Source organism: Sitodiplosis mosellana, unplaced genomic scaffold (assembly GCF_009176505.1).
Source record: "Sitodiplosis mosellana isolate CC-2019 unplaced genomic scaffold, AAFC_SMos_1.0 Smas_scaffold_1, whole genome shotgun sequence".
NCBI lineage: Eukaryota > Metazoa > Arthropoda > Insecta > Diptera > Cecidomyiidae > Sitodiplosis > Sitodiplosis mosellana.
In genome coordinates, this window is record NW_022595244.1 from 15,966,796 (window position 1) to 15,990,152 (window position 23,357).

General features: G+C 38.4%; 3 protein-coding genes across 15 annotated transcripts; all 3 read left to right on the top strand.

The window, feature by feature from the left end:
- Positions 1-53: 53 nt before the first annotated feature.
- LOC129578628 (ATP synthase membrane subunit K, mitochondrial) lies at positions 54-860 on the top strand. Its single transcript, XM_055467471.1, has 3 exons — positions 54-202; positions 345-430; positions 511-860. Exons 2-3 carry the CDS (start codon positions 347-349, stop codon positions 592-594), a joined length of 168 nt encoding a protein of 55 aa, XP_055323446.1. The 5' UTR covers positions 54-202; positions 345-346; the 3' UTR covers positions 595-860.
- LOC129578615 (multivesicular body subunit 12B) lies at positions 833-7,484 on the top strand. 3 transcript variants are annotated; one of them, XM_055467449.1, is made up of 6 exons: positions 833-965; positions 5,258-5,506; positions 5,585-5,740; positions 5,810-6,282; positions 6,352-6,461; positions 6,546-7,484. In XM_055467449.1, the coding sequence occupies exons 2-6, from the start codon at positions 5,412-5,414 to the stop codon at positions 6,669-6,671; spliced, it is 960 nt and encodes a 319-aa protein (XP_055323424.1). In that variant the 5' UTR covers positions 833-965; positions 5,258-5,411; the 3' UTR covers positions 6,672-7,484. The 3 variants fall into 3 exon arrangements, with proteins under 3 accessions (XP_055323424.1, XP_055323434.1, XP_055323415.1); XM_055467459.1 differs by having other exon boundaries at positions 934-1,422; XM_055467440.1 differs by lacking the exon at positions 833-965 and adding an exon at positions 4,993-5,187.
- Positions 7,485-7,827: 343 nt separating this feature from the next.
- LOC129568008 (uncharacterized) lies at positions 7,828-23,122 on the top strand. Of its 11 annotated transcripts, none has more exons than XM_055445489.1 (14): positions 7,828-8,927; positions 15,165-17,132; positions 17,203-17,415; positions 17,486-19,217; positions 19,303-19,487; positions 19,853-20,081; positions 20,171-20,396; positions 20,472-21,002; positions 21,091-21,247; positions 21,319-22,086; positions 22,166-22,411; positions 22,493-22,680; positions 22,770-22,863; positions 22,942-23,122. In XM_055445489.1, exons 2-14 carry the CDS (start codon positions 15,968-15,970, stop codon positions 23,097-23,099), a joined length of 5,892 nt encoding a protein of 1,963 aa, XP_055301464.1. In that variant the 5' UTR covers positions 7,828-8,927; positions 15,165-15,967; the 3' UTR covers positions 23,100-23,122. The 11 variants fall into 11 exon arrangements, with proteins under 11 accessions (XP_055301464.1, XP_055301509.1, XP_055301493.1 ...); XM_055445534.1 differs by having other exon boundaries at positions 21,319-22,056; XM_055445518.1 differs by having other exon boundaries at positions 19,306-19,487.
- Positions 23,123-23,357: the final 235 nt, after the last annotated feature.

Below are 23,357 nucleotides of genomic sequence, written 5' to 3' on the forward strand. Positions count from 1 at the left end.
TCAACTCAACGAAACGGTTGGTCTTCTGAACGAAACATCGAAACATCGAAACATCGAAACATCGCCGCTGTCACACAGCGACAGACTTGTGACATTGACAAACTCTACCTTACATAATAATCATTCCGTAATCATTTCTGCTATAGATTTTCTTCGCAATTTTCGTGGTCTAACTTCAAGTATCTACCTTTTGTGTGAAAAAGTAAGTAAAATCTGTAAAATAAAACGAGAAAAATTGACAAAGTAAAGATAAAACAACAGTTCACATGATAAATATACGTAGAATCATATGGAGACAGAATAAAAATTCGTTTCTTTTCATTTTCAAACTTTTTGTTGTGTAGAAATGGCTGGTGGAGCTGCAGATAACCCTAACCTCAAAGGCTTGAGCAGAATTTTCAATGCCGAAACCAACTTTGGCAGAGCTAACGTAAGAGATCTCATACATTTCCTTTGAATTTTTTAATGATTTATGTTGATTTTCCGAAATTTTCATTTCCATCCATTTAGTGCGCAAAAGCCACATACGCATTGATTGGGGTGTTCATCGCCTATAAAATGCTGAAGCCAAAGCCAAAGCCAGAAGCAAAATAGATTCGCTCAGTTAGCCGGAATGAAGAAGATTTATTTTAGTTTAGTTACATCAAAATAAAAAAAAACATCCAACTTCAGTAAAAACAGCAGAAAGAATTACGCAAACCATGGAACCAAAATCCACGGATTCGGCGATAACAGCAAAAGAGATCGTACATTTTTTTCCCGATCATCTTTGATGTGAACGAGAAATTGTAAAGCCATTTTGCTTCTGTTAATGCTAAATCAACAGTCAATAATTAAATAAAAACTCAAATTGAGAACAATGGGTGTTTCGTTTTGTTCTGGTGACCTTTTGAAATTTTGAGTCAAAAGCCAGTGTTTTGCCTTTCAGAATGGGATCAGAAGACTTTTCGGAATATCGATTTATGGTATGTCAATTTTTCACAGCCAAAAGATGATAATTCATCTGTTGATGTTGCAATGCACATTGCACATCGTTCTTTTATTCATCCTACATAAAACCAGCTCTTTCCTAGATGCCAAACACTTCTGGTCACATCAACCAGAAATAAATCAAAGAAAAACATCGAAACAAAATATCGCATAACATCGAACGGTCACCCACACAAACGAACGAACAATATTGACGTTCCGATACACGTAGCAAGTGTGCACAACAACAAAATCACATGCTTGGTGTATGTAACAACGATATCAGCATACAAACAAAGGCGAACCAACCTCTTTTACGGAGTTCTGAATCTGTGAGAGTTCGTTGTGTTTTGTTGTAGCTTGAGCGTTTCAGTAGAGAACAAGTTTTACTTGCGAAACGTTCGTAATAATAAAAAGGAAGAGTGTGCAGTAAACGCAGTCCAAACATCGTGTGTGAGTGTTCTAAAATTCTTAATTGCTTTGGTCTACAGAATACAAACTAAAATAAAAACGAATTAAATTCAATTGAATGGGGGAAAAACGTAGTGAGAATTTCTTTTGTCTCTGTTTTTTGCAATTTTCCATTTCGTTTCACTGTTGCTACGTATGATAGTTATGTATGTTTACCATCGTGAGTTTATTTTTTTTCGTTGCATTATCGGGGAATTACTAATTAGATTCTATTGTGAACGAAATGAAATCAAGAGACGAAAAAGAGAAAAAAGATTCGTAAAACGAGTAGCTAACCATTACGTTGTTGAATGCAAAATGCACGATTTGACACTAAATACTCAAATTGATTCATTTTTGTTTATTTTCTCATCGCTCACTTGCGCCGTGGATGCTGTGCGACAATAATAACTTGGCCAACCAGTTGTAAATGCTTCCTCCAATTGCAATAATGATTCACTTTCATATGATTCGTGAAAGATTTTATTTTCTCGCTCATTTTCTACGCAACATTAAAAGCGATAGCGAATATTTAAAGTGATTGCTAGTGTGAACACTGCTCTCGGTTCATCGAGTGATTTTCTACACATTTAACGCATTCGCGTTATGAATGAAATTATGTATTTTTATTTTGAACAAGAAAAAAAGAGATGATGAAGCAACAACACCGAACGTTTCGTCGTATAAACACATCTCGTGCCGTGCCAAAGTTTCAATGGTTCTCAATTTTGTTATGTCATTTAATACTCTTATAAATATTGTGTGAGGCTGTGACGAAATTTACACGCATTTATAACTCGATAGAAATCCAGATATTTTTGATGAGTTTTTTTTACTACTACACGTCTGTCGGCTCAATGAAAACTGGTAGTTTTGAAAATTGTTTGACTGAAATGAACGAGGAAGATACAAAAAAGAACAATATCACATTTTTCATGTTTTTCAACTTCAAATTGCTACAATCAACTCAATTTTGTGATTAATTTGCTTGACATGAAAATAGCAAAAAGTGATCAGGTCGCAAAGCAGTTAACGTTGACTGGTATTGACAACGCAGTCTCATCGCTGAGCTCTTTATCATCCATAAATGATAACATTCTTTGTTATTGTTCATCCTGAAAGCATAAATCAATTTTCGCTGTTATCGAATGCCTCGACATGATATTGTTTCGATGACAACCAATCAGCCATTTGTGTATCTCTGTGTGTGTGTGTTTGAGTGTGTGTATCCGATTAATATTTCGTTCGTTTACATTTCCCTCAATATCAAGATTGCTTCGTTGAACATTCATAAAGAGCAGTTTATGTTGGGCTGTGCATTGACGATACCATGCCCGTCTCTCAAATCGCGCTTTCCAGACACAAAGAAACCAAACAAAAGAAAATTGCAAACCCACAACTACACGAACAGCGTGCAAAACAAAAAATCCATACCGAAACCAAATGCATGCCAAATAATAATTCTTCTAAAGGAGTTGCGCCGTTTCAGACACGTTCCAAAGTATTATAAAAAAAGGGAACCTTCAGAAAATGAGAAGGAAAAAAACAACAAATACTTCCAATTTAAATTGCGAGTTCATACGCTTCGAAGTGGATATATGGGACGGTCAGACTCGTGTTGTAAATTTAAAATCAAAGTTATCAGCAAACGTTCAACTGCGCCTCTGCGCCGTATTGACGTTGTTTACTTTCGACTAATTCTCAAATATAAGAATTCATTTTTGTAATGCGTACATGACCTTTTTCCAAGAACTAAATCTGTTGAACATTCAAATCGAATGAGGTTTATGCTGTTGATCAAATAGCAGAACAGTAGAATACCAGAACAAAGACGATTTTTTCGCTACGCGTTCTGGTGTTTTAATAGAATTATTTGTGACGAACATTAAATCAAAGAGAACAAACGAGCGATGCGAACGCACACAGATTTTGCGGCTTTTTTATGACTCGTAAATCAAACCATGTTAACTACAACGCTGTTCGTGTAGTAGGGTTTTGGTTTGGTGTCATTTATTCTCGGCTTTTCAAAGTTCAAAGCACTTTAGCATGCAGAGGGCGGACCTCAAGCACCTTTTGTTCTGTGCGACAAATATACCAATTGTGAATACCATTCGTCAAACGCACTTTGGAATTTCTCTCGACAATTTCTCTTCACTTACATTCACCCAAGAGAAAATTATCAGTCTGCTGGGTTTTTATTACACAAAACGCATCGTTATCATTAAGAAAGCAAATGAAATTTACTTGAAAAATGGAAAATCTAGTCATTATGTTTCAGAATATTCGTTCAATGGCCACTCAATGGAAAAGCGAATGAAGGAGAAAAAAAACAAGAGTCGAGAGAGGGAGAGAGAGAGAGAGAGAAAAAAAAGCAAAGTGGTTATATTCATTAGATGTTTTCGTGCATTTCTTTCCGTTCGTTTCTATGGTGTTCTTCTCAGCACGGCAATTCGTTCGAAATGTCGGAGTGTCTATGTAAGAACACGTATTTCAAGCGTACAGACACACAAAAAAAAACGATACGCTTTCAACCGGAGTGGATTTTATTTTGTTGGTGTCTATTTTGATCTTTTCACATTCACATTTCTACCTTTTTTTCTGTGTTTTTGTTTGTAGTACATATATATGAGTCATCGTGTAATTGTAGCTCTAATCGTTGTAAATTCCAGTGAGTTTGCTGCTCGCAGCTATTCACTCATCTGCTGTTGTTATATAAACGAATTGCAATGAACTCCGACAGACAAAGTGCGCGACGCTAATTAATATGGATTATAAAGAGTCCGTATTGTTGAACTATTAAACGCCTAATGATTCGGTGTGTAAGTGTGATAAGCGACGCCTGACTCAATGATTTACAATGTTTATCATTAATTCCCCCTGAAGATTAGGAAGCGGATTCAACTATATTGCGATTTTAATTTTCGTTTCGTATCATTTCTGTTGATCAAATTTTCTGTCATGTATTTTATGATGATATTACAATTACGGAGGATGTTTAATGTTGAAATTGCTTCGGACAGCAATAAAATGGTGAAAAATTTGCAAATCGGTGCAAATTGATATTGCTTGAAATAAGCATTCTTTTCGTAGTGAAAGTTGTCACTGTTGTTAATTTGCAAACACAAATTTCGTTGACCTAAATGTTGTTTTTGTGGAGATTCCGTTATCTGTCATCATCAATAAATCGAAGAGCTCTTAAGTGTGACGATCGACTTAATCACATTCGATAGCTTTGTACTATTGAGTGCACAAGCACTTTTGCACCACGACCAAATCGAACGAATAAATTAAACAAAGAAATAAACAAAGTCAGTCAGGCAGAACTCACTCACTTAATAAACTCACTCACTCACTCGTGAGACAAATTGTTATTTAGCCATAATTGACCATCTAAAAAAAGAGTCATAGTTATTGTTTGTGGTTTTTAGGTCAGGAAATTTAACTGTGAATCCAATTTTTTGCCACTGTTATTACTACACATAACAATTTTAAAAATAGATGTGTTAAATTTATGAAAGAGATCATTGTTGATTCAAACGACTTTTTTGTTGAACGGTTGTATTTGATTTTCGCATCGTTTGCAGGAACAAAAAACCTAAAATATCTAACAAAACAGATTTTCAACCGGAAATGGCTTTATTTTCCAAATAATCAAAGCAACAATTTTCAATGATGGGATAACCTTACAATCAAAATGCACAGAAAGAAGTTCACGTCATTATCTTCCCCCGTTGTTCCAGAGATTGCATTTGCTCAATCTCTTTCTATGTAAAGAATTTGAGCGATACATGACTCACAGCTTTAGTAACATATGTGCTCTTTCAATTTGTATTTACAGAGTTCGTCACATAGCAATGATATGAAGGAAGCAAATAATTGGAGAGAATAAAGTTTAGATATAGACTATTTATCTGAGTCACAAATTAAAAGACTGAATTTGGCGAAAAAGTTTTAAGCAAGCGATACAGAGGCTCAATTGACGACGACGAAAAATGTCGAAACAAAAAAATGTGAAAAATTTGATTATGAACGTTTTACCTGACAATCGGCCAATTACATCGCTGCAGATTGTCGAGGATCATGAAAAGTAAGCCCAATCACAAGTCATTTTTTTCCCCGAAATTCAAGTAAAAATAATGCATTAAATACATGTACTAAATTGCAGATGTCCAAAAAACTTTGTGTCAGTTAATCGAACGCATGACCAGGATTCTGATGCAGATCTATGGCGTGAGACGAATATTTTTGGAAAACGAACAACACGATACTTGTGCCTGTCAAAGTGTGAAGGTCTTCCGGAATACATTGTGGAAACGTTGAAGTGAGTTAAAAACCGACCATTCCATAAATGATTTTAGTTTAATTCGGAATCTCCTGATTCTTCGGACAGAGTTTGCGGTGAACGTGAGTTACCCGGCGAAGGTTTTTCGATACTAACTCGAACCGCCGACACAGAACACAAAGCATGGCGAAAGAAGCAGATTTGCTATCGATTGGCCAAGCGAGGATCAGTCAGAGAGGCAGTTACAGATGTGATATTGTGCTCAAAAACCAAATCGGCACCCGATGGTTTTTTGCTGGCCGGTGAAATAAATGGAGTGACGGTGTGTTTCAAAAGTGGACCGATCCCACATCGGCCACCACCATCAATACCAGCCGATCATAATTCGGCCATTAACGAGCTCGAAAATAATCTCTACTATATGAACATTCGCAACGGATCGAATGCAACCAATTTAAATGACAATGGAAAAGCTGTCAACAATAACGATTATGAACTGATTCGAACGTCATACCGATTGGATCCGACACCGCCACCACGACCAGCTCCACGACCACCATCGCATCTGGCGCATCCAACAGGTGACATAGGCATTGAATTCAAAATTGAAATCGATTGTATACTCAAATGCTATTTATTCTCTCATTTAGATTCATTCAATAAGTATCCGACCGGCACTCTTGGAACTCACACCGAAATGGATGGAGTCCCTTTTGTTTTGAATTCGGCTTTATCTAGAAATCCAGCTGCTGATATCGATGTAAGTTTTGGTGGTGAAGACATCGATTTTTGATTTAAAAGCGTATAAGTTCTGAAAGCAACACATTCTTCCTCCTATTTTCAGTTGTCGAAATTCGACTTCACCAAAAAGGTCAACGCGGCATTGGAATATAGTTTCCATTTGGAGCGAGAGATTTTGTGTACAACCAAAACCCCGAATTCGACTAATCCATTTTTTGCGGCTCAATAAATTGGATAGGTGCCACGTAATAACATCGAAATTATTGATTTTTTTGTATTCTGTTCTCTTTTCGCCAATTGGATTAATTCATTCATGACAATTGTCATGCAAATTCGTTATTGTAATCTTAAAGAATTGTCAAAGTAATCAGTGTTCAGCAAATTGTATGCGATGGTTCCGCTTCGGCGCCATGAAACGTGTAACGTGCGAAACACGGTTCAAAAAATACATCCAGCGTATAATTTAATCGAAATTGATATGGAGTTTTAGTTGCGTGTTATTGAGCTTATTCTCACATGAAATTCGGTTGCTATGAAGCTCGAAAAGTGTTGGATTGTTGGAAATCATTGTTGTTTTCTATTGGAAGGAATTGTTGGGAATGTGTATTAGTTGCGTTGCAAATCTATATAAATATGTATGTATATTATCTCTCGTCGAATTTTACTATTAAAAATACATCGGTCGGACATTCATTGCGGAGAATATTTCAATTTTACCAAAATACCATATCGAATAGACGAATTACAAATTCACCGAAATCGATAAACTTATACACGAAAATGACACACTTTTTTGATAACACGGCCAAAATCAAAAGCAAACACACTCTAACCATTTATGAACATTTTCCAATATTTAGCAGCAAATAGAGAAGAAGCGAAAAAAATGCAGTACTTAAAAATAAAAGAAAAAGTACGTTTTGATTATATTCACTGTATGAGTATTAAGATTTTTTAGACAAATTTAGTCATTTTTTCGGTTACTTTTATTGTATACACCTTTAACATAGTGATAAAATGAAATAAACGATATACAGCTATATACACGTAGTTTTAGTTTGATCTACGCTTCATTTCTCGAAAACGAAAAAATGAAATACTTCAAAATTACATCTCAGGGGGGCAAAAAAATGTTAAAAATAGAGAAAAATCAACGAAATCCAAGGAAAAAACGGTTATTACACCATCTCAAAACTTCGATTCAAATCGAATGCATTTCGAAAATGGAATTGTGCGGCAAAAGTGTTTAGCGAAACGTACACAATGTGTCGCTGCCAGCTCAATTTCGAATTCGCCATTCGAAACTTGAAACGAATTCATTCGCCATTTTCTTTAGTCGAAATGGTTGAATGTGTGATTGATTTTCGCATCGCTACACGTACGCACACCGACGAGGCGTTTATAATGCCGTACAAGAGTTTTCGCCGTCACACGAACTAGGTTTCGATAGTGTCTCGAAATCAGCCAGCAGTAGCAGTAACAGCGGCAGCCCACTAGGCAGTAGTAATACTTTTCAAAAGCAATTACTACCAACAAAAAAAATTTAATACAGTTTAAAGTGAATTTAATTTATATATATTTTTAGAAAATTTAACACAAATCAGTTATCCACTTAACAACAGCATCAACAACAAAAGTTTAATCGGAAAAAAAGCATTGTATAATTTGCAATTTAATACACGAAAAGTAGTTGAAAGAAAAAAAAGAAGAGAAAAAAAGAGTAAGAAAGAAGGTCTTGCGACAGCGTAGTACAGAAAAAAACGAAGAGAGAGAGAGAGAAAAAAAAAACAAGTGAATCCACGGGAAAAGAAAAAGAAGAAGAAATCGTCAAGCAAACTCGATAAATAGTGTTCTTATGTTGAAATTTTATGTGCGTGTATGTCATTTGAAATAAAAGAAAAAATCCTAATCCAAATCATTGCGGAGACGAGAAGAAGAAACGAAAGAAGTTTAGAGACATAAAGAGGAAAAAGGTTGCATTTTCTTCTTTTTTTGGTTCGCATTTTATGGTGTGTGGCGTGCGTGTGTGTGGTGGAAAAAAAATCAACCCAAAAGTGAAACCGAGGAACAGAAAGAAGAAAGTTATTGCACCGAAAAATCACGGCATAAAGTGCAAAAAAATAGTTTTGTAGTGATTGTTTGTGTCATTGTGGTAGAACGGAACTGTAATTGCAGCATATATATCACAAACAAATCATACATTACACAAAGCCAACCAACTCAATTTTACTTAACCTGATTTTGGCAATTGATTAGCACACAAACCAACAAACTGTTTGCTCCGTCCGTTTGAAAGAGAAGAAAAAAAAATTGCTAAAGAAAAACTGAACACACACGCGTAACCAAGCAAAAAAAAAGATTGAATTTCAACAGAAAGAAGTGTAGTTTAATTTTTGTTTCTTTTTTTTGTGTGTGTTTCGATTTAATCGAACAGTTAGCAGCCCTTTTAATTTGATTGACTACCGACTGCCAATCGAATATCAAGGTGAGTTTGTTTGACGAAAACAATTTTTCGATTTCTTGGAATTTGCTCGACCGAAGCACATATATCAAACTGAAATGCAATGACTAATGACAAAATTTTGCTCATACATTTTCTTTTCCTCTAACAAAAAAAAAAGACGACATCGATAGATCAGTGCGCTATGGATATTTATTTGAATACATGGTGAATATATGAAATGATTAAAAATTAAGAATAGTGTTCGCAAAATAGAGAAAAAAAAGTGAAGAAAAAGAACGAATTTCGAATGGATTTTGATCTAACTTTTTGATGAATTGTGTGTATCGGTGGCGTGCGCACACATACACACACAGATAGATACATATATAATTGAATGTGACCCGTTTGCTGCTGCGAAGATTTGATCGGTGTGTGGTTGTGTGACACACATCAATGTCTCGATACAAATCAATCGGCAAAAAAAAGAACGAACTATTCCTTTCTGCTCAAATTGCGTTCATTACACTTGGTTTGTCTACTCGGCTGCTTTGGCATTTTTATTGTGTCAGTACACTGTCGTCACATACATGCATAATACACATATAACATTGACATTATTTCTGCCTTCTACGATTGAACGATTCAGCGAGTGCGACTACAGCACCAGAGTGTGAGCGAAAAAGAAAAGAGTTGCAGAAAAAAAGTAATCATTTCGAATAGACTTTGGTATCGTACGCCACGCCATGTGTAGAACACACCATCATCAATTCGGTCAATCGTCATATCGACACATGCATATTTGTGTGGCTTGGCAAATTGATCGCAAAAAATGCCACATACATGTTGGTTGCACGTCGATGAAAATTCAGAAATCATTTAATGTTTCATTTATTTTTCTGTTGATTTTTCACGCTTTTTTTTCTCTTTCGAATTTGTCTCTCATTCAGCATGAAATATTTTCGCCATTTCGCCGCATTTTGTCGGTGTGTCGTTCACTTGTGAAAACGTACAAACTCACACATGCGTATATACGCATACACATAACTCATGCACACCAATACCAAAAAAATCCATCCGTATAGCTCACGCTCTCTCTCTCTCTCTCTCTCTCTCTCCATTGCTCTGTCTAGCATGTGCTACGGGATCGGCTTTTGATGCCATCTTTGCTCTTTTTCACTACGGTCACACGTACACAAAAGCGACACCAATATAAAATTCACTCGAATTCTGTCGGTTCGGCTCTTATGTGTACGTGCAGTTCAAATTCAAATGAACGACAGCGGTGCGGTCTTTCGATCCTTGTTGCCAACAATTTGCGCCTGTATGTGTTACTCAAGAGGATACGTGCAAAACCAGAACATTACGATTTCAAATCATTAATGAAAAACTACTCGAAACAAATGAACAAAAACTTGTTCGACTCTTCTTCTTTTTCTTTTGTTCAAGAACGACCATTGGACGTTGGACAATTTCTTAGAACTTGGATTGGTTGTGAAATTCATTCTCTTGCTAACTAATTGACAGTACAAAATATTGGTGTGGACGTTTTCTTCCATTATTTTAGTTTAGCACAACAATTCTTTTTGAAGACATAAATGATTTTTCATTGGAAATGTGCGGTTCCATTGATTGCAACGTCAATATTTATACATGCTGGTAAATGAGCCATTTCAAGCATCCTTCTTCATAAATCCATTCATTCGACACACCATTTATGTATATCGGTGATTTTCTTCACCAAATCAACACATTCGCATTCATTTCCCGTCGCCGACAAGATTTGCCGATAGCTAAAGTGATTGGCAAGAATCGAAGGTAAAAACAATCAATTTGTTTGAACATTTCTGACAAAATGATGCAGGAAAATCATGGAAAATATATCAGAAAAGAACCATTTTACAATAGTTTCGTCGTCATCAATATTGTAAAAATCATATATATCGACAAGCTGTCAATGCAACTTATCCGTTTGCCTTCGTTCGCTTCGTTCAATTTCATTCTATGTAGCATCGCCCACAGCACTAATGACCGAAATTGTTGCTGTATGTAGCGAACGATACAAAATGAGGCATTCGTTGGTGTGTGAGTGTGTGTCTGAGTGTATGCGCGCGTGTCGAGGTGTATAGAAAGCTGGTAGCGCGTGTAGTAAAAGGAATTCCATACGCTGACATATTCACTGCCGTGTTCTATTGCTACATTTTTTTTTCTTCTTCACAGAACAACAACCGAAACAACAACAACAACGGTAGAAAAGTGTGAAGCGATAAAGTGCTTCGCGTGCAAGTGTGTGTGAGTGTGTGTGTTAGCGTATGTGCCCGACATACTTCGCATGCACTCACACACTCACTTTCATATCACTCAACTATTTCTACTACATAATCTATTGCTTTCGGCAGCCGCCATATTTTGTGTACAGTATTTTCTCGCTTTTTTATTTCACCGTGCTGTACATCTCCATTTCACATTGGTGGTTTTCCCCAAATGTTTACACACACAAAAAAAAAACACAAAACATGAATGCTGATGTGTGAACTTTCTGCAGAAACAGACAGAAAAAAAGCACAAAATTTCACAAAATGTTAGTTGCTGTTCATGCAAAAGATATTGAAGAGATCCGTTTACGGAACCAAGCGTATTTTATTTGATGTGGAGGTCTTTCAATCGTTTTATATTCAATGTGAGCCGTACTTGACTTCCTTCGCTCACGTTTTTTCCCCTCTGATTTGTTTCATTTAATTGCTAATAATTAACGCAAATGAAACTCACTTTTTGTATTTCGCTCCATTTGAAGACTAAACACACATAGAGATGTTTTACAGATTTGCTTTAATGAATCTTTTAGCCGCAGAATGAAGCAATGTATTTCAATAAAAAAAAATTGCTAAGATGTCAAATAAAAGGCAAAACAATCGAAATTGTTTGTAATTTTTTTCTCTCTGTGTCGCTGCAAATCTTCCGTGGAAGTCATATAGAAAACATCATTGGAACGTTAGGCTCATGTGTTTCAATTGTGGCAACAAGGAAAATTTAATTTATTTATAATTTATGACAATTGTCAGAGCGCTTGTTTCCAACAGTCACTTCAGTCGTTATGTATTAATGTCCAAAGTTTTTAATCACTTTTGGCCAGTTTATTGATTGTTAATAGTCAATTGCTACTTGCTAGGCGCCACATTCGGATGTACGACGACTTTTCCATAATCGAAATTGACACATTCAATTTTTAATTGCTTTGTTTCTCAGTGTCGCGCGCCCGTGAATCGTCACAGTTTCATTTCTTCTACAATGATCGTCACATAAGCATTTCGAACAGAAGCGGGTGGCTCACGGTTGCAAATGTGATACCATAAATTGTCTACATCAACCAATATAACACATCGGTCAATAAGTCCCGAGCCTAACCACCAAGTGGCAACACTAATGTCAAACCCATATCATTTTCGAAAACTACAACCTTTTTTAGGAATCCAGTCAAAATTTGAGCCAAATCCGACCATCAGTTTGCTAGTTACAGCTATACGAGAGAAAGACTCCCGAAAATGCTTCAATTTTGCCGTTAAAACGGTATAACTTTCTTCTGATGCATTGTATTCAAGTATATTCATGTGGAGAGTTCAGAGAATGACCAGACCTAAAAAATACAATGGTTAGTGAAGCAGTTTGAAACCAATTTCGTTCAATTATATCACCATATAAACAGTTCTTTGACCTGGATGAAACTCGCATTTGAACAACATAGTTTTCTTCGCCAAATTTGCTATGTTTTATCAAGATTTGACATTCGGATAGGTCTAAAATGATGCATAAGTGACTTTTCATGTTGTTTTATATCTTTCCCACTGGTTCGCGAATATTTTTCTATACCTAAATCCACTAATAATGCCCGAACTCATATTTTGCGACCTTGGTCGCTACAAACCGTTTTTGGCGATTTCTACCCGCAATTTATAGATCGAATCTATTCAAATGAACTCAAAATACATTAATTCTAATATATAAAGGCAAAACCCTATTCAAATTTTACTTATACAGCTCCAAACGGGCTTCGAATCCCCAAAAAACTGTTCTATCTACTCCATATCCAAAAACGCGGCAAGGCTTTTTCGATTGAGTATTTCATATGCATATATCCATGCAAAGTTGTAACTATAGCTTGAGTTAGTTGCCCTATGGCCTTAGCAAATCTATGAACTATCACATTTGAGAATTCCGATATCACTTAACGGATTTTGGCAATGATTTCTTCCAAAACCACATATTTTGAACAATTTGGAGGCTTATCGACAAAATCGCTCTTATGGCTATGCATAAATTCAATTCTTCCATATCTAATGATTGATTTCGAAAGCCTAAGGATGCCATAAACTAATCATAGTATGGGTTTGGTACTCCTGCTCGTTTTTCTTCTGGAATACATGTGTCAAATCGAGAGGAGAAATGCAGTTTTTCCATGATTTTGGAAAATTGGAAAATTGCTTCATTTAAAGTGCTGTAATTAGCGAACTGATGGTCGGATTTGGCTCAAATTTTGACTGGATTCCTAAAAAAGGTTGTAGTTTTCGAAAATGATATGGGTTTGACATTAGTGTTGCCACTTGGTGGTTAGGCTCGGGACTTATTGACCGATGTGTTATTGCTCATAGAATCTTCACTACTGCTCTTACTCACGCTCTTTCTCTCTCTCTCTTGTTGTGCTGCAATGCATTGAATGACCGGCCTTCTGCTTGGAGTCGTTGAGTGTGTGTAGCTATAACGATAAAAGTATCAATGTTAAGTCAAGTGTTCGTGTGTGACTGCCCCAAAAAGCGTTTGCCGTCGTCGTTGTCATCGCCGATGTCGTTGCAAAAATCTAACTCAAACCGACGACCGTGTGTGGTTTTCGCATACATGCATGCGACTTCACAGTCGAAGAATGTTCATACATAATTCTGCTCATACATTCGACACATCGCAAAATTGGTTATAGCGTTATATTGAGCTGACACAGAAGCCGTCTAGTCACTCTCTGTGTGTACTAAATGTGATGAACGAAGAAGTTTCGTAATAAATAAAATATCTGTATTTTATAACGCCTGATGCGAAAACAAAACGCATAGATGAAAAGAAAAGGAACGATAAAAAACGCTGAAATTCTAGACGGTTTTTTTTCATGTGGGAACCAATTGTTCCACTAAAAAGCTACGAATAGAAAATTCGCAATTCATACATGAAGATGTGAGTTCTTAGATGAAAGTTCAATTGTTATTTGTAAATGAAATAAGCAAAAGGGGAGAGTGAGCACGTCAATTGTGTGTGATTTTCTCTCTCTGTCTTTTCTTTTGTTGAGTTTTGCATTGGAAAGGTACAAAGAAAGTCGTGCGTTTTTGTAAATGACAACGATGATGACGACGACAAAGACAGTGATGACAGTCAAAGTGTTGTTATAACCGTGGAATACACATACAGAACGCGTGCCACTCGCACCAACAAAATTGGCAAAAACATGCAAACACATGAGTCAAACAATTTTAAATGACGCATCAGAAATTTCAGCAGTTTTGTACCGAAAAAAGCTGCAAGTAGTTTGAACCTGATGCAAAAAAAGCTTTTCGGTGATCCGTGTATAGTGTACGCGTGTGATACATTCATTTGACCAAAAACTAAAGTCAAAGAATATTTGGTTCGCGAAACAAAATCTAATTGAAATTTTATAATTGAAAGATAAAATTTCTATTTATATTCGGTGATTATATGGAATGACACTGCATTTCCCGTAGTCTCAGCATATTTTTCTTCTCTTTCGCAACGCATGCAAAAATTGCAACCAAATTACAAGCGAATAGACGCAATTAATTTTCATTGACGATTTTTATTGCAGCATTTATCAATAACATCGTTGTGATTTGTCTGGTTCATTGAAAAAAGACACACACACATCCGCATCGTTTGAAAGTTGCTTGTTTATTTTTTGTTTTTTGTTGTTGTTTCTTTTCAAATTCCGACTCAGCGACATTTGTCATTGTTGCATTCTTATCAATAAATTACATATAACAAATTCCCGTTTACGTCGACCCAATAACAAAAGTTAGGTTATGTTTCACTGCTAATGCTGTTTAATTGGCAGCAATGTTTATTTTTATGAAAGGCAATTCAGTTTGGTCATAATGTGCTTCATGTGATTTGGAGTCATATGGCTCAATGATAAATTATGATTGTTTTGTGTTACATCACACCATTTGAAAGTCATTTAATTTTTTGGATCCATTTCAATTTGTTTTTGTTTTTGTTTCTTTTTTGCAGCGCATTTAATCACACGGAGAGGATCGTTCCCATTACACAAGCGAACAAAATTTGTAGCAAAACATCACTTTGGTGAAAATTTCAGCCGAAAATACAAGGAAAAATCCAACCTAATTATTTATCGACATTAAATTCATAAAGTGAAAAAACAGCAACAACAACAACAACAAAGAAACTGCAGTGCAAACGCACAACTATTCCACTTCAACGGATCGAATAAAAATTGAATCACAGTGTAAATATATTCTATCGAGTGAGCGATTTTGTGTGTTGTTTTATTTCGAAACATACAACAAATCACATCAACAACCAATTTATAGTTTAGCAAACAAACAAAAAATAGAAGAAAAAAAAACACACAAGAAATTTGTTTTTCTTTCGACGAAACTAAACAAAATAAGCCCGCACCAAACATTGAACATTGGACTTATTTAGTGTGAGTGTGAGTGCATGTGCATGTGTTAAATCTCAAAGAATTGACAGTTTCTGTTTGTAAAAGCCATTGCCAAAAACGGAAAAAATTGTAAATAAAACGAAAACAAAACGTTGTGTGAACGAACAAGACTGACAAAGAACTGAAACACTTTCTGCATTCGGATTGAAAGTGCGGCGCATATATACGGACAATAAATAGAAGAAGAATAAGAAGAAGAAGGAGAAAGAAAAAAAAACAGAGCACGCAAAAACCCATTTAAAAACGAAGAATACGGTTCGCCATTAAAACAGGTTGCAAATATCGTTTTGACTGTGTGTTGAACTGACAGAAGCGCGTAGCGTTTTGCTGATGAGGTTTGTTTTACAGTATGAGCACACTTGGTGGTAGTCGGGGGGAGCGCAATGCAAAGCCCAAGTTTTCAGCATTAGACATCAACAGTCTCTATAGAACTAGTCGCGGTGAATCCCTTGAACCGTCAGCACAGAAAAACGCTGTTCCACGCAAACATGGCATGCAAACATTGGGTAAAGTACCGTCAGCTCGCCGGCCCCCAGCCAATTTGCCATCATTGAAAGCCGAAACATCGACACCAACACCAGATCAGAGCGGTTCATGGCCTGCAGCTACTTCACCATCGTCGAACGCAAATAATCAGCCAGCATCAAGTCACGAGAAATCCCAGCAGCAACAGCAGCAACAACAACAACAACAACAACAGCAGCAGCAACAACTTCAGCACCACCATCACCATCAGCAACAAAGTTATCAAAGTAAATCTGCAAACAGCGGCAGCGGTCACGCAAATAATAACAACAACAATAACAATAATTCATCATCGACAACATGGAGCGCAGTGACAAGTTCACACGAGCCGGCTATACAAAAACCGCTACTATATCAAAGCCCACAATTTCAGCACGAATTTCCATCATTAGACGGCAGCAATGCACAAGTACAATCAAAAGGAAGTCGCGGCTCGGCCGGTGGTGGCCCAAATCAATCGGATGCACACAATCACAGCCACAGCAACAACAACCAAAATGCCAATGCAAATGCTGCCGATACACAATTCGAACAAAATCGCACAGAAAAAGATGGATACTTAGATCCGAACACATTGCAACAAGGCGGCGGAAACAGCAATTCATCAGCGGGCCTGGCCCACCAACAAGTTTTACCACCACAGTTTCGTGCATTGATGCCAACGTTCATGCAACGCATCAGCGGCTTCGATAATTTACCGCCCGAAACTGAACAGCTACAACAACAACAGGCACACCAACACCAGCAGCAACATCATCATTATCAGCATCAACAGCAACAGCCACATCAACAATCGCAAATGGGTGGCAATCGTGACAACCGACGAAACTATGGCAGACCCGATGGCAGAGACCAACAATATCAATCGTACAACAGAAATTCACGCGATCGCAACGATGACCGACAGTATCGCGGCCGCGGTGGACAGCCGCCCCGATCGAACCGAATCGATCAGAATCAATACGATGATTATGATACAGGATATCAAAGTAAGCAATCACAACCGGATTTTATGCCATTTGGTTTTCTAATGCAAATAATGTTTCCCTTTTTGTGCAGGCATTATTAAAGAGGAAGAATTGGAACGCATGGATCAAATTGTCAAGGAGGATGGATGGGTACAAGATGATGAAATTGATTACAATCAAAAACTAGTATTCTCCGATGATGACTCAGACACACCGCCAACAACATCCCGCAGCAAAGATGCAAAACGTGTTAACTTCAACGACAAGGAAGCGAGAGCTCAACGTGAAATGGAAATGCGAGCTGGTGAGTTTTTCTCAAAAATATTTCTTACGTAAAGTAAAATTAAACTAAATAAATATTAACCATATTTTAGCTTACAATCGTGAAACTGAACGCGAGAAATTGGATCGTGATAACAATGAGCGAAATGAGCGGGAAAAATTGGAAGCAACGCGAATGCAACAAAACGGTCATCGAAGCGGTCCACCCGTTGTCGATGCTGAGCTATTGGAACGCGTCAAGCAACGCAAAGAAGAAGAAGAGCGACGAGCAAATGAACGACGATTGGCTGCGGCTAAAAAACTTCAAGAATTGGAGCAGAAAATCAACAAAAAGAAAGAATTGTCCGGTGAAAATGAAAACGAATCGAATGCTTCATCGTCTGCGCCAGCATATGGCAAAGGTGAGGCAAATGAACCTCGAACAAATGACAGATATCGTTCAGATGATGGCAAAATTAGAGATGGCAAGGAACCGCGTGAGTATGGAAATCGTTATGAGTCGAAATTCGATCGTGACATTGGCGATCGATCACGGGATCGAGGCGCACCAATTTCCAGCGGCGATGCATTCTTCAACAAACCATACCAATCAAATTTGCCGCCACGCTTCCAGAAACAGCGCGATCAACAAGACCGGCATCCATACAAAAGTGGTGAGTCGTCGGCGCCACATCGACCAGGTCCGCGCGAACAAATCCGTCGACCAAATCAGTCGATGCAAGCATCGCACATTATGAAACGCAATGTTGACGATATCAGAGATAAACCGGCATATTCAAAGGGCAATGCCAGCGGAGCATACTCAACGCATTCGAAGAGTTCGTCTGGACAATGCGAATCGGAAGATGATGATCGTGTTAGTAGCGGTCGTGAATCGATAAGCCGTAGCTCAGTTGGTGAGCGAACGACGCATTTGGCTCGCAGCACATCCGATTCATCGCAACCAGAATTTAAAGACAAGATTGGATCATGGGCTGATGAAATGGAACTCGACTTCAAGCAACCACAGCGACAAATTTCGAGCACATCAAGCACATCGGCCAACGATGACATTCAACCGAAACAGATTTTACAGCGTGTGCGCAAGGTTTCAATCGATAGCCGCTCGGACAAAGAGAAATCCGAAGAACGTGATCTGTCCACGCATTCGGCCGGCAACACATCCATTAAATCGTTGAATCAATCGCAAGAAGATGTCACCAAACAATTTATCACTTCGCCAAGTATGATCGATGCACCGAAATCATGGGGCGATAGTGTTCCAACCACCCCAGAAATTGCCCGTAAATCGATTGAAGTTCTCAGCGATTTGTCAAGTGTAACGGCTAAGACTACTGAAGCCGACAAAAAACCGTTGGAAAGTGTCTTGGAAAATGAGCCAAGCGGCGGCGGCATCAGTACTGAAAAGAAATCGGACGATAAATCGGGTGTTACGGCCAAAATTGGTCGTGGCTACGGAAGTGGACATTCAAAGGATACGTACAGCAGTGACGATGGCAAACACGGAAATGTAATGAAGCGAACGAACACCAGAGGTGGGCGTCATGATACACGTGGACCTCCAACTCGTGGCTACGGTGGAAACAATAACTATCGTGGCAATTCGAACTGGAACAACGGTCGACGTGGCCGACCAAACCGATACAATGATTTCAGTGAGAGCGAAGGATCTGACGATGAATACCATGGTCGTGGAAACCGTGATCGCAAAGATGATCGATTCAAACACGATTCGGGTAGTCGCCGTGGCGATGGCCAACAGTCCCATCAAAAGGATGTATTTGTACCACGTGGCGAACCATCTCGTCGTGGACGAGGAGGAGGGTAGGTTTTCATTTGCAAATCGCAAATTACCATTTTGATATGTAACGGGGATTTTCTAATGTTTTTACACTTTCATTTCGATCAGAAGATCGGCTGGTCCAATCGTGAAACGCATCGACAACTATGGGCCACCAAATGCAAAAAGTCCATTTGGACCAAGTGACGAGAAAGCCGAATTGAAACCAGAAACAACAGCTGAAGAGCCAGTTAGCAAGAAGAGCGAGTCTCAATCCGCTGATGAAATTGCTACGCATGCAACTGATTCATCAGGTAGGTTTCTTGGGTCGTGTTTTCAGCATCAACTAATTACTTTTGAAATCAGTCATTGAGTTCTGTACATAAACTTCCCAAATGAACCATTTGCGGAGATATCCAGTGTACAGCGGAGCTGTGCGGAGTTCGGCGGAGATACCGTACATACGCTATACGTGTGAGCGAAACAGCACTCTTTGCTGTGTTTACGTTTCTTTTGTTCAATACACATCTAAGTAGCCATGAGCGCACTGCTTTAGATATAGTGTATGTATGGCATCTCCGCCGAACTCCGCACAGCTCCGCTGTGCACTGAATTTCTCCGCAAATGGTTCACATGGGTTATTTTAATACATTTAATAATCATGTTTTCAATTTTCTAGACGGAAAAGTGTCAAAAGTTGATGATAAGAAGGCACTGCCAGTAAAACCAGCATTCGGTGGTTCATCACAGGCTCCTCAACGCAAGGATTCCACTGGTCAAAAAGTTGAAACTCAAACAATAGTAAAATCGGATGATGCATCAAAATCGGTTTCAATCCCAACTCAACCACCACAGCTCCAACGCACTGAAAAGACTCCACCATTCTCAGGAGATAAACAGCAACCCAGGTACGTTAATTTTCCGAAACTGAATGCCGTTTTCATATTTCTAATGTTAAAACCATTCACATCAATTTTTTTTTTCATCGTATTTACAGTGGTGGAAATCAAGCGGCCATTGGAAGTAAGCCAGACAAAATTGTTGCCGTTAAAAAAGATGATTCAAACTATACGCACAGCACACGTGGCACAGCGCCAGTAAATCGCGGCAAGCCACAGATCAATGCTCAAACGACATCCAAACCGGTGAGCCAATCTATTCCGGCCAAGCCAGTGGGAGGTAACGCAAAACCAACATCAAACCCCAGTCAATCTCAACAACCGGTAAGTATTCGAAAAATATGTTAATCTTGGAGCAGAAGATAAAAATAACTGGAAAAAATTCTCTTTTATATAAAGGCTATTGCGCCATCAGGTGTTGTGGGCAGTGGAAATCCAGCAAATCGTCCACAGCAACCAAATAAAATGGCACCAAGATTTGTGAAACAGCAACGCGATCGCACCGGTTCAAGTTCATCAAATACATGGGACAAGAGTGACATTGCTCACATGGGCGATGCCAATGAATCCGATTTCACTCAACGTTCCAGCAGCAGTATCCAATCGATCGACAAGCTGAGCCAAGATAGCGGCAACAAAGTTGATTCAACTACCAAAATGTCCACGATCATTTTCGAAAATACGAACTTTAAATCGATGCCCGGCCCGATCAAACGCCAAACTCCATCGAATCAACAGCAAATCCAGAATCCATCGCAACAGCCCCAACGAAGTGGTGTAAATCAATACGATCAAGTACAGTCGAACAATTTGGGTGGTCATCATCCCCATCACCCGCAGAACCAACATCATCTCGACAAAAAGGCCGATGACGTGTTCAAAAATGCATCGAGCGGTAACTTCCAAGACATGCTCGACTCTCAACAACAGGTAAATACCACATTTTCCGTTCTCTCTTCATCTTCTCGAGAAAATGTGTGATTTTTTGTTCTGAATTTGTTTTTATTTCCATGCTTAGATGCAATCGCAAGTGCAACGCTCACATCCATCACAAACCGATGTGATATCGTCGGCTCTACAAACCATGTCATTCCCCAAATCCGATGCTGAATACGAAAAAGATCTTAAATTAGCGTTCACCTTCGAATCGGAAATTTTAAACGATACACAATCAAGTAAGTATCTCGAATCAAGGATCTTGGCTCAAAGCTGTGAAATTTTTTTACTAACAATTTTGGATTTTCAGGTGAGAAAACTTCAAAGGGTGGTTTGTGCATAGCGCCATCACGTTCAACAGCCATTCATTCCGTTGCTAGTGGTCAAAACACGATTTCACCATCAATTGCCGATCTCAGCAAGAAAATTACCAGCGTTAAAAAGGTGTGGGAAACGGTACAAACGATGCAACCCGTAATCGAGCATGGAAACAATTCAAACAATTCGGGAAATAATGACGATTCTCATTTGTCGTCGACATTCGTTTCAACCCAAAACCAACAGCACATACACCAGTTTACGCATTCGCAACAGCAATTGCACCAATCTGGCTTAGCATCGTATTCCAATTCATTTGGACCAGATCCAAGCTCACTCGATCATTTCACAAAATCTGGCGGACAAGATGCCGATATCGACAATGTTGGCTACAATCCAAGCCCACAGCACATGGTCGGCGGAAACAATAATTCACATCCAAATGCCGGTTTGAAACACAACGTTGACCCATTGTCAGCCACGGCTAATGTGTGCAAAGTGAAACCAAACCAGCCACCAATGCACCAATCAAGCCTCGGTCTATCGCCACCGCCAATGCAACAAGGGATCCAAACGGCACCCCAACCATATTACCAACCGTCACAGTTTGGCGGTATGTCAGCAATTCCATCACCTCCGGCCGTTCTGTACAATTCATCGCCGATGCCATCTCAATACGGTCATTATGAGAGGTACATCGCATCGGCCCATTATGGAGGTGGAAATGCAGGTACGAATTTATTTCCAAAAAAATTTCAAGGTTTGCTTTTTTCTTCATTCAACCCAAAGTTTAAATTAATATGTTCAACTTAATAATCCGAAATTTCCCATCCTTTCAGCACCATACAACGCCCCGTACATGCAAAGCGGTCCAAATTTGCAACCGACACCAGCGCCAGATATGTATCAAAATATGACATCACAATTCCGAATGAGTGGAGCTATCAATCAGCCACCATACAACCAACAACAGCAAATAAACAATCAGAGCACCGTACTCATCTCTTCGACATCGAATTCTCTCATGTCAGCAACAGTTAAACCGTCATCTCAGATCGGTGCAATCGGAACAAAAGTGAATGCAGGTAATGTAGCTCTCTTTCAATACTGTCTGCCTGAATTTTTGTTGAATATGAATAGAAAATTAATATCTATTAAATTCATAGGTCAAACACCGTATGCACAACAATACATGGGCATGTACGCTCCACCACAGCAACCACCGCCACAGAACAATAGCTACAACAACTATAACAACAGCTATTTTGGAGCTCCCAATGCCAATTACGGTATTCAAGCCACAGGCATTTTCGGACCACAGGCGCAACCACCATCTAATGCATCCATGAATCAGGTAAACATCGCCTTTTCAACCAAAAAAAAAACTTGATTCAAATTCATTTTGGACGAAAATAAACATGCCAATTTTGTCCAACCTTTTAGCAACCTGTGGCCAACTATGGCAACTTCCTGGCTATCAATCGACAATACCAGAGTCAACAAAGTAATGCTTACTCGCAACAACAACCATCGTCACGTAAGTGATTTAGAATATCAACCAAACAAATAGACGAGCCTAAGTAAGAATGTTTCTGTATTTTGATCAAACATACAGGATCCCAGCAACAACAGCAACAGAATCCAAACCAGTCTCAATCGCAACCACCATCGGGTCAACAATCGCAACAACAGTCCAATTCAAATTCACAAAATCAATCGGGTCCGCCGCAATCACACTCACAGGATAGCGTTTCGAATTCGTTTTTCAAGTAAAACTCAACAAAAAAAAAAACAAATCCAAACAAAATTGAGCCAGCATAGTGCGCAAGCAAAAAAGTAAAAACAAAACAAGAGTGGAGCAAAAAAAAAAAATTAAAGCCTAGAATGAAAGTGTGGCTGTTGCTGCTGAACTGTTATAAATGGCCACATAAAATGCAACACAAAACAACAAAATTTCGAAAGATGCTTTTTATAGCTCAATTTTTTTCAAATGTTCACTATAATTCTGTATTAATTTATATGTATATTTCC

What these genes read in the sequence shown, in the direction of transcription:
- LOC129578628 (XM_055467471.1), top strand. Translation starts at nt 347, where the DNA reads ATGGCTGGTGGAGCTGCAGATAACCCTAACCTCAAAGGCTTGAGCAGA. An exon ending in CCAACTTTGGCAGAGCTAAC is followed by an intron (nt 431 to 510) that starts GTAAGAGATCTC and finishes CCATCCATTTAG; the next exon opens with TGCGCAAAAGCCACATACGC.
- LOC129578615 (XM_055467449.1), top strand. Translation starts at nt 5,412, where the DNA reads ATGTCGAAACAAAAAAATGTGAAAAATTTGATTATGAACGTTTTACCT. An exon ending in ATTGTCGAGGATCATGAAAA is followed by an intron (nt 5,507 to 5,584) that starts GTAAGCCCAATC and finishes ACTAAATTGCAG; the next exon opens with ATGTCCAAAAAACTTTGTGT. An exon ending in GCATCTGGCGCATCCAACAG is followed by an intron (nt 6,283 to 6,351) that starts GTGACATAGGCA and finishes TCTCTCATTTAG; the next exon opens with ATTCATTCAATAAGTATCCG.
- LOC129568008 (XM_055445489.1), top strand. Translation starts at nt 15,968, where the DNA reads ATGAGCACACTTGGTGGTAGTCGGGGGGAGCGCAATGCAAAGCCCAAG. An exon ending in GGAGATAAACAGCAACCCAG is followed by an intron (nt 20,082 to 20,170) that starts GTACGTTAATTT and finishes TCGTATTTACAG; the next exon opens with TGGTGGAAATCAAGCGGCCA. An exon ending in CTAATGCATCCATGAATCAG is followed by an intron (nt 22,681 to 22,769) that starts GTAAACATCGCC and finishes CCAACCTTTTAG; the next exon opens with CAACCTGTGGCCAACTATGG.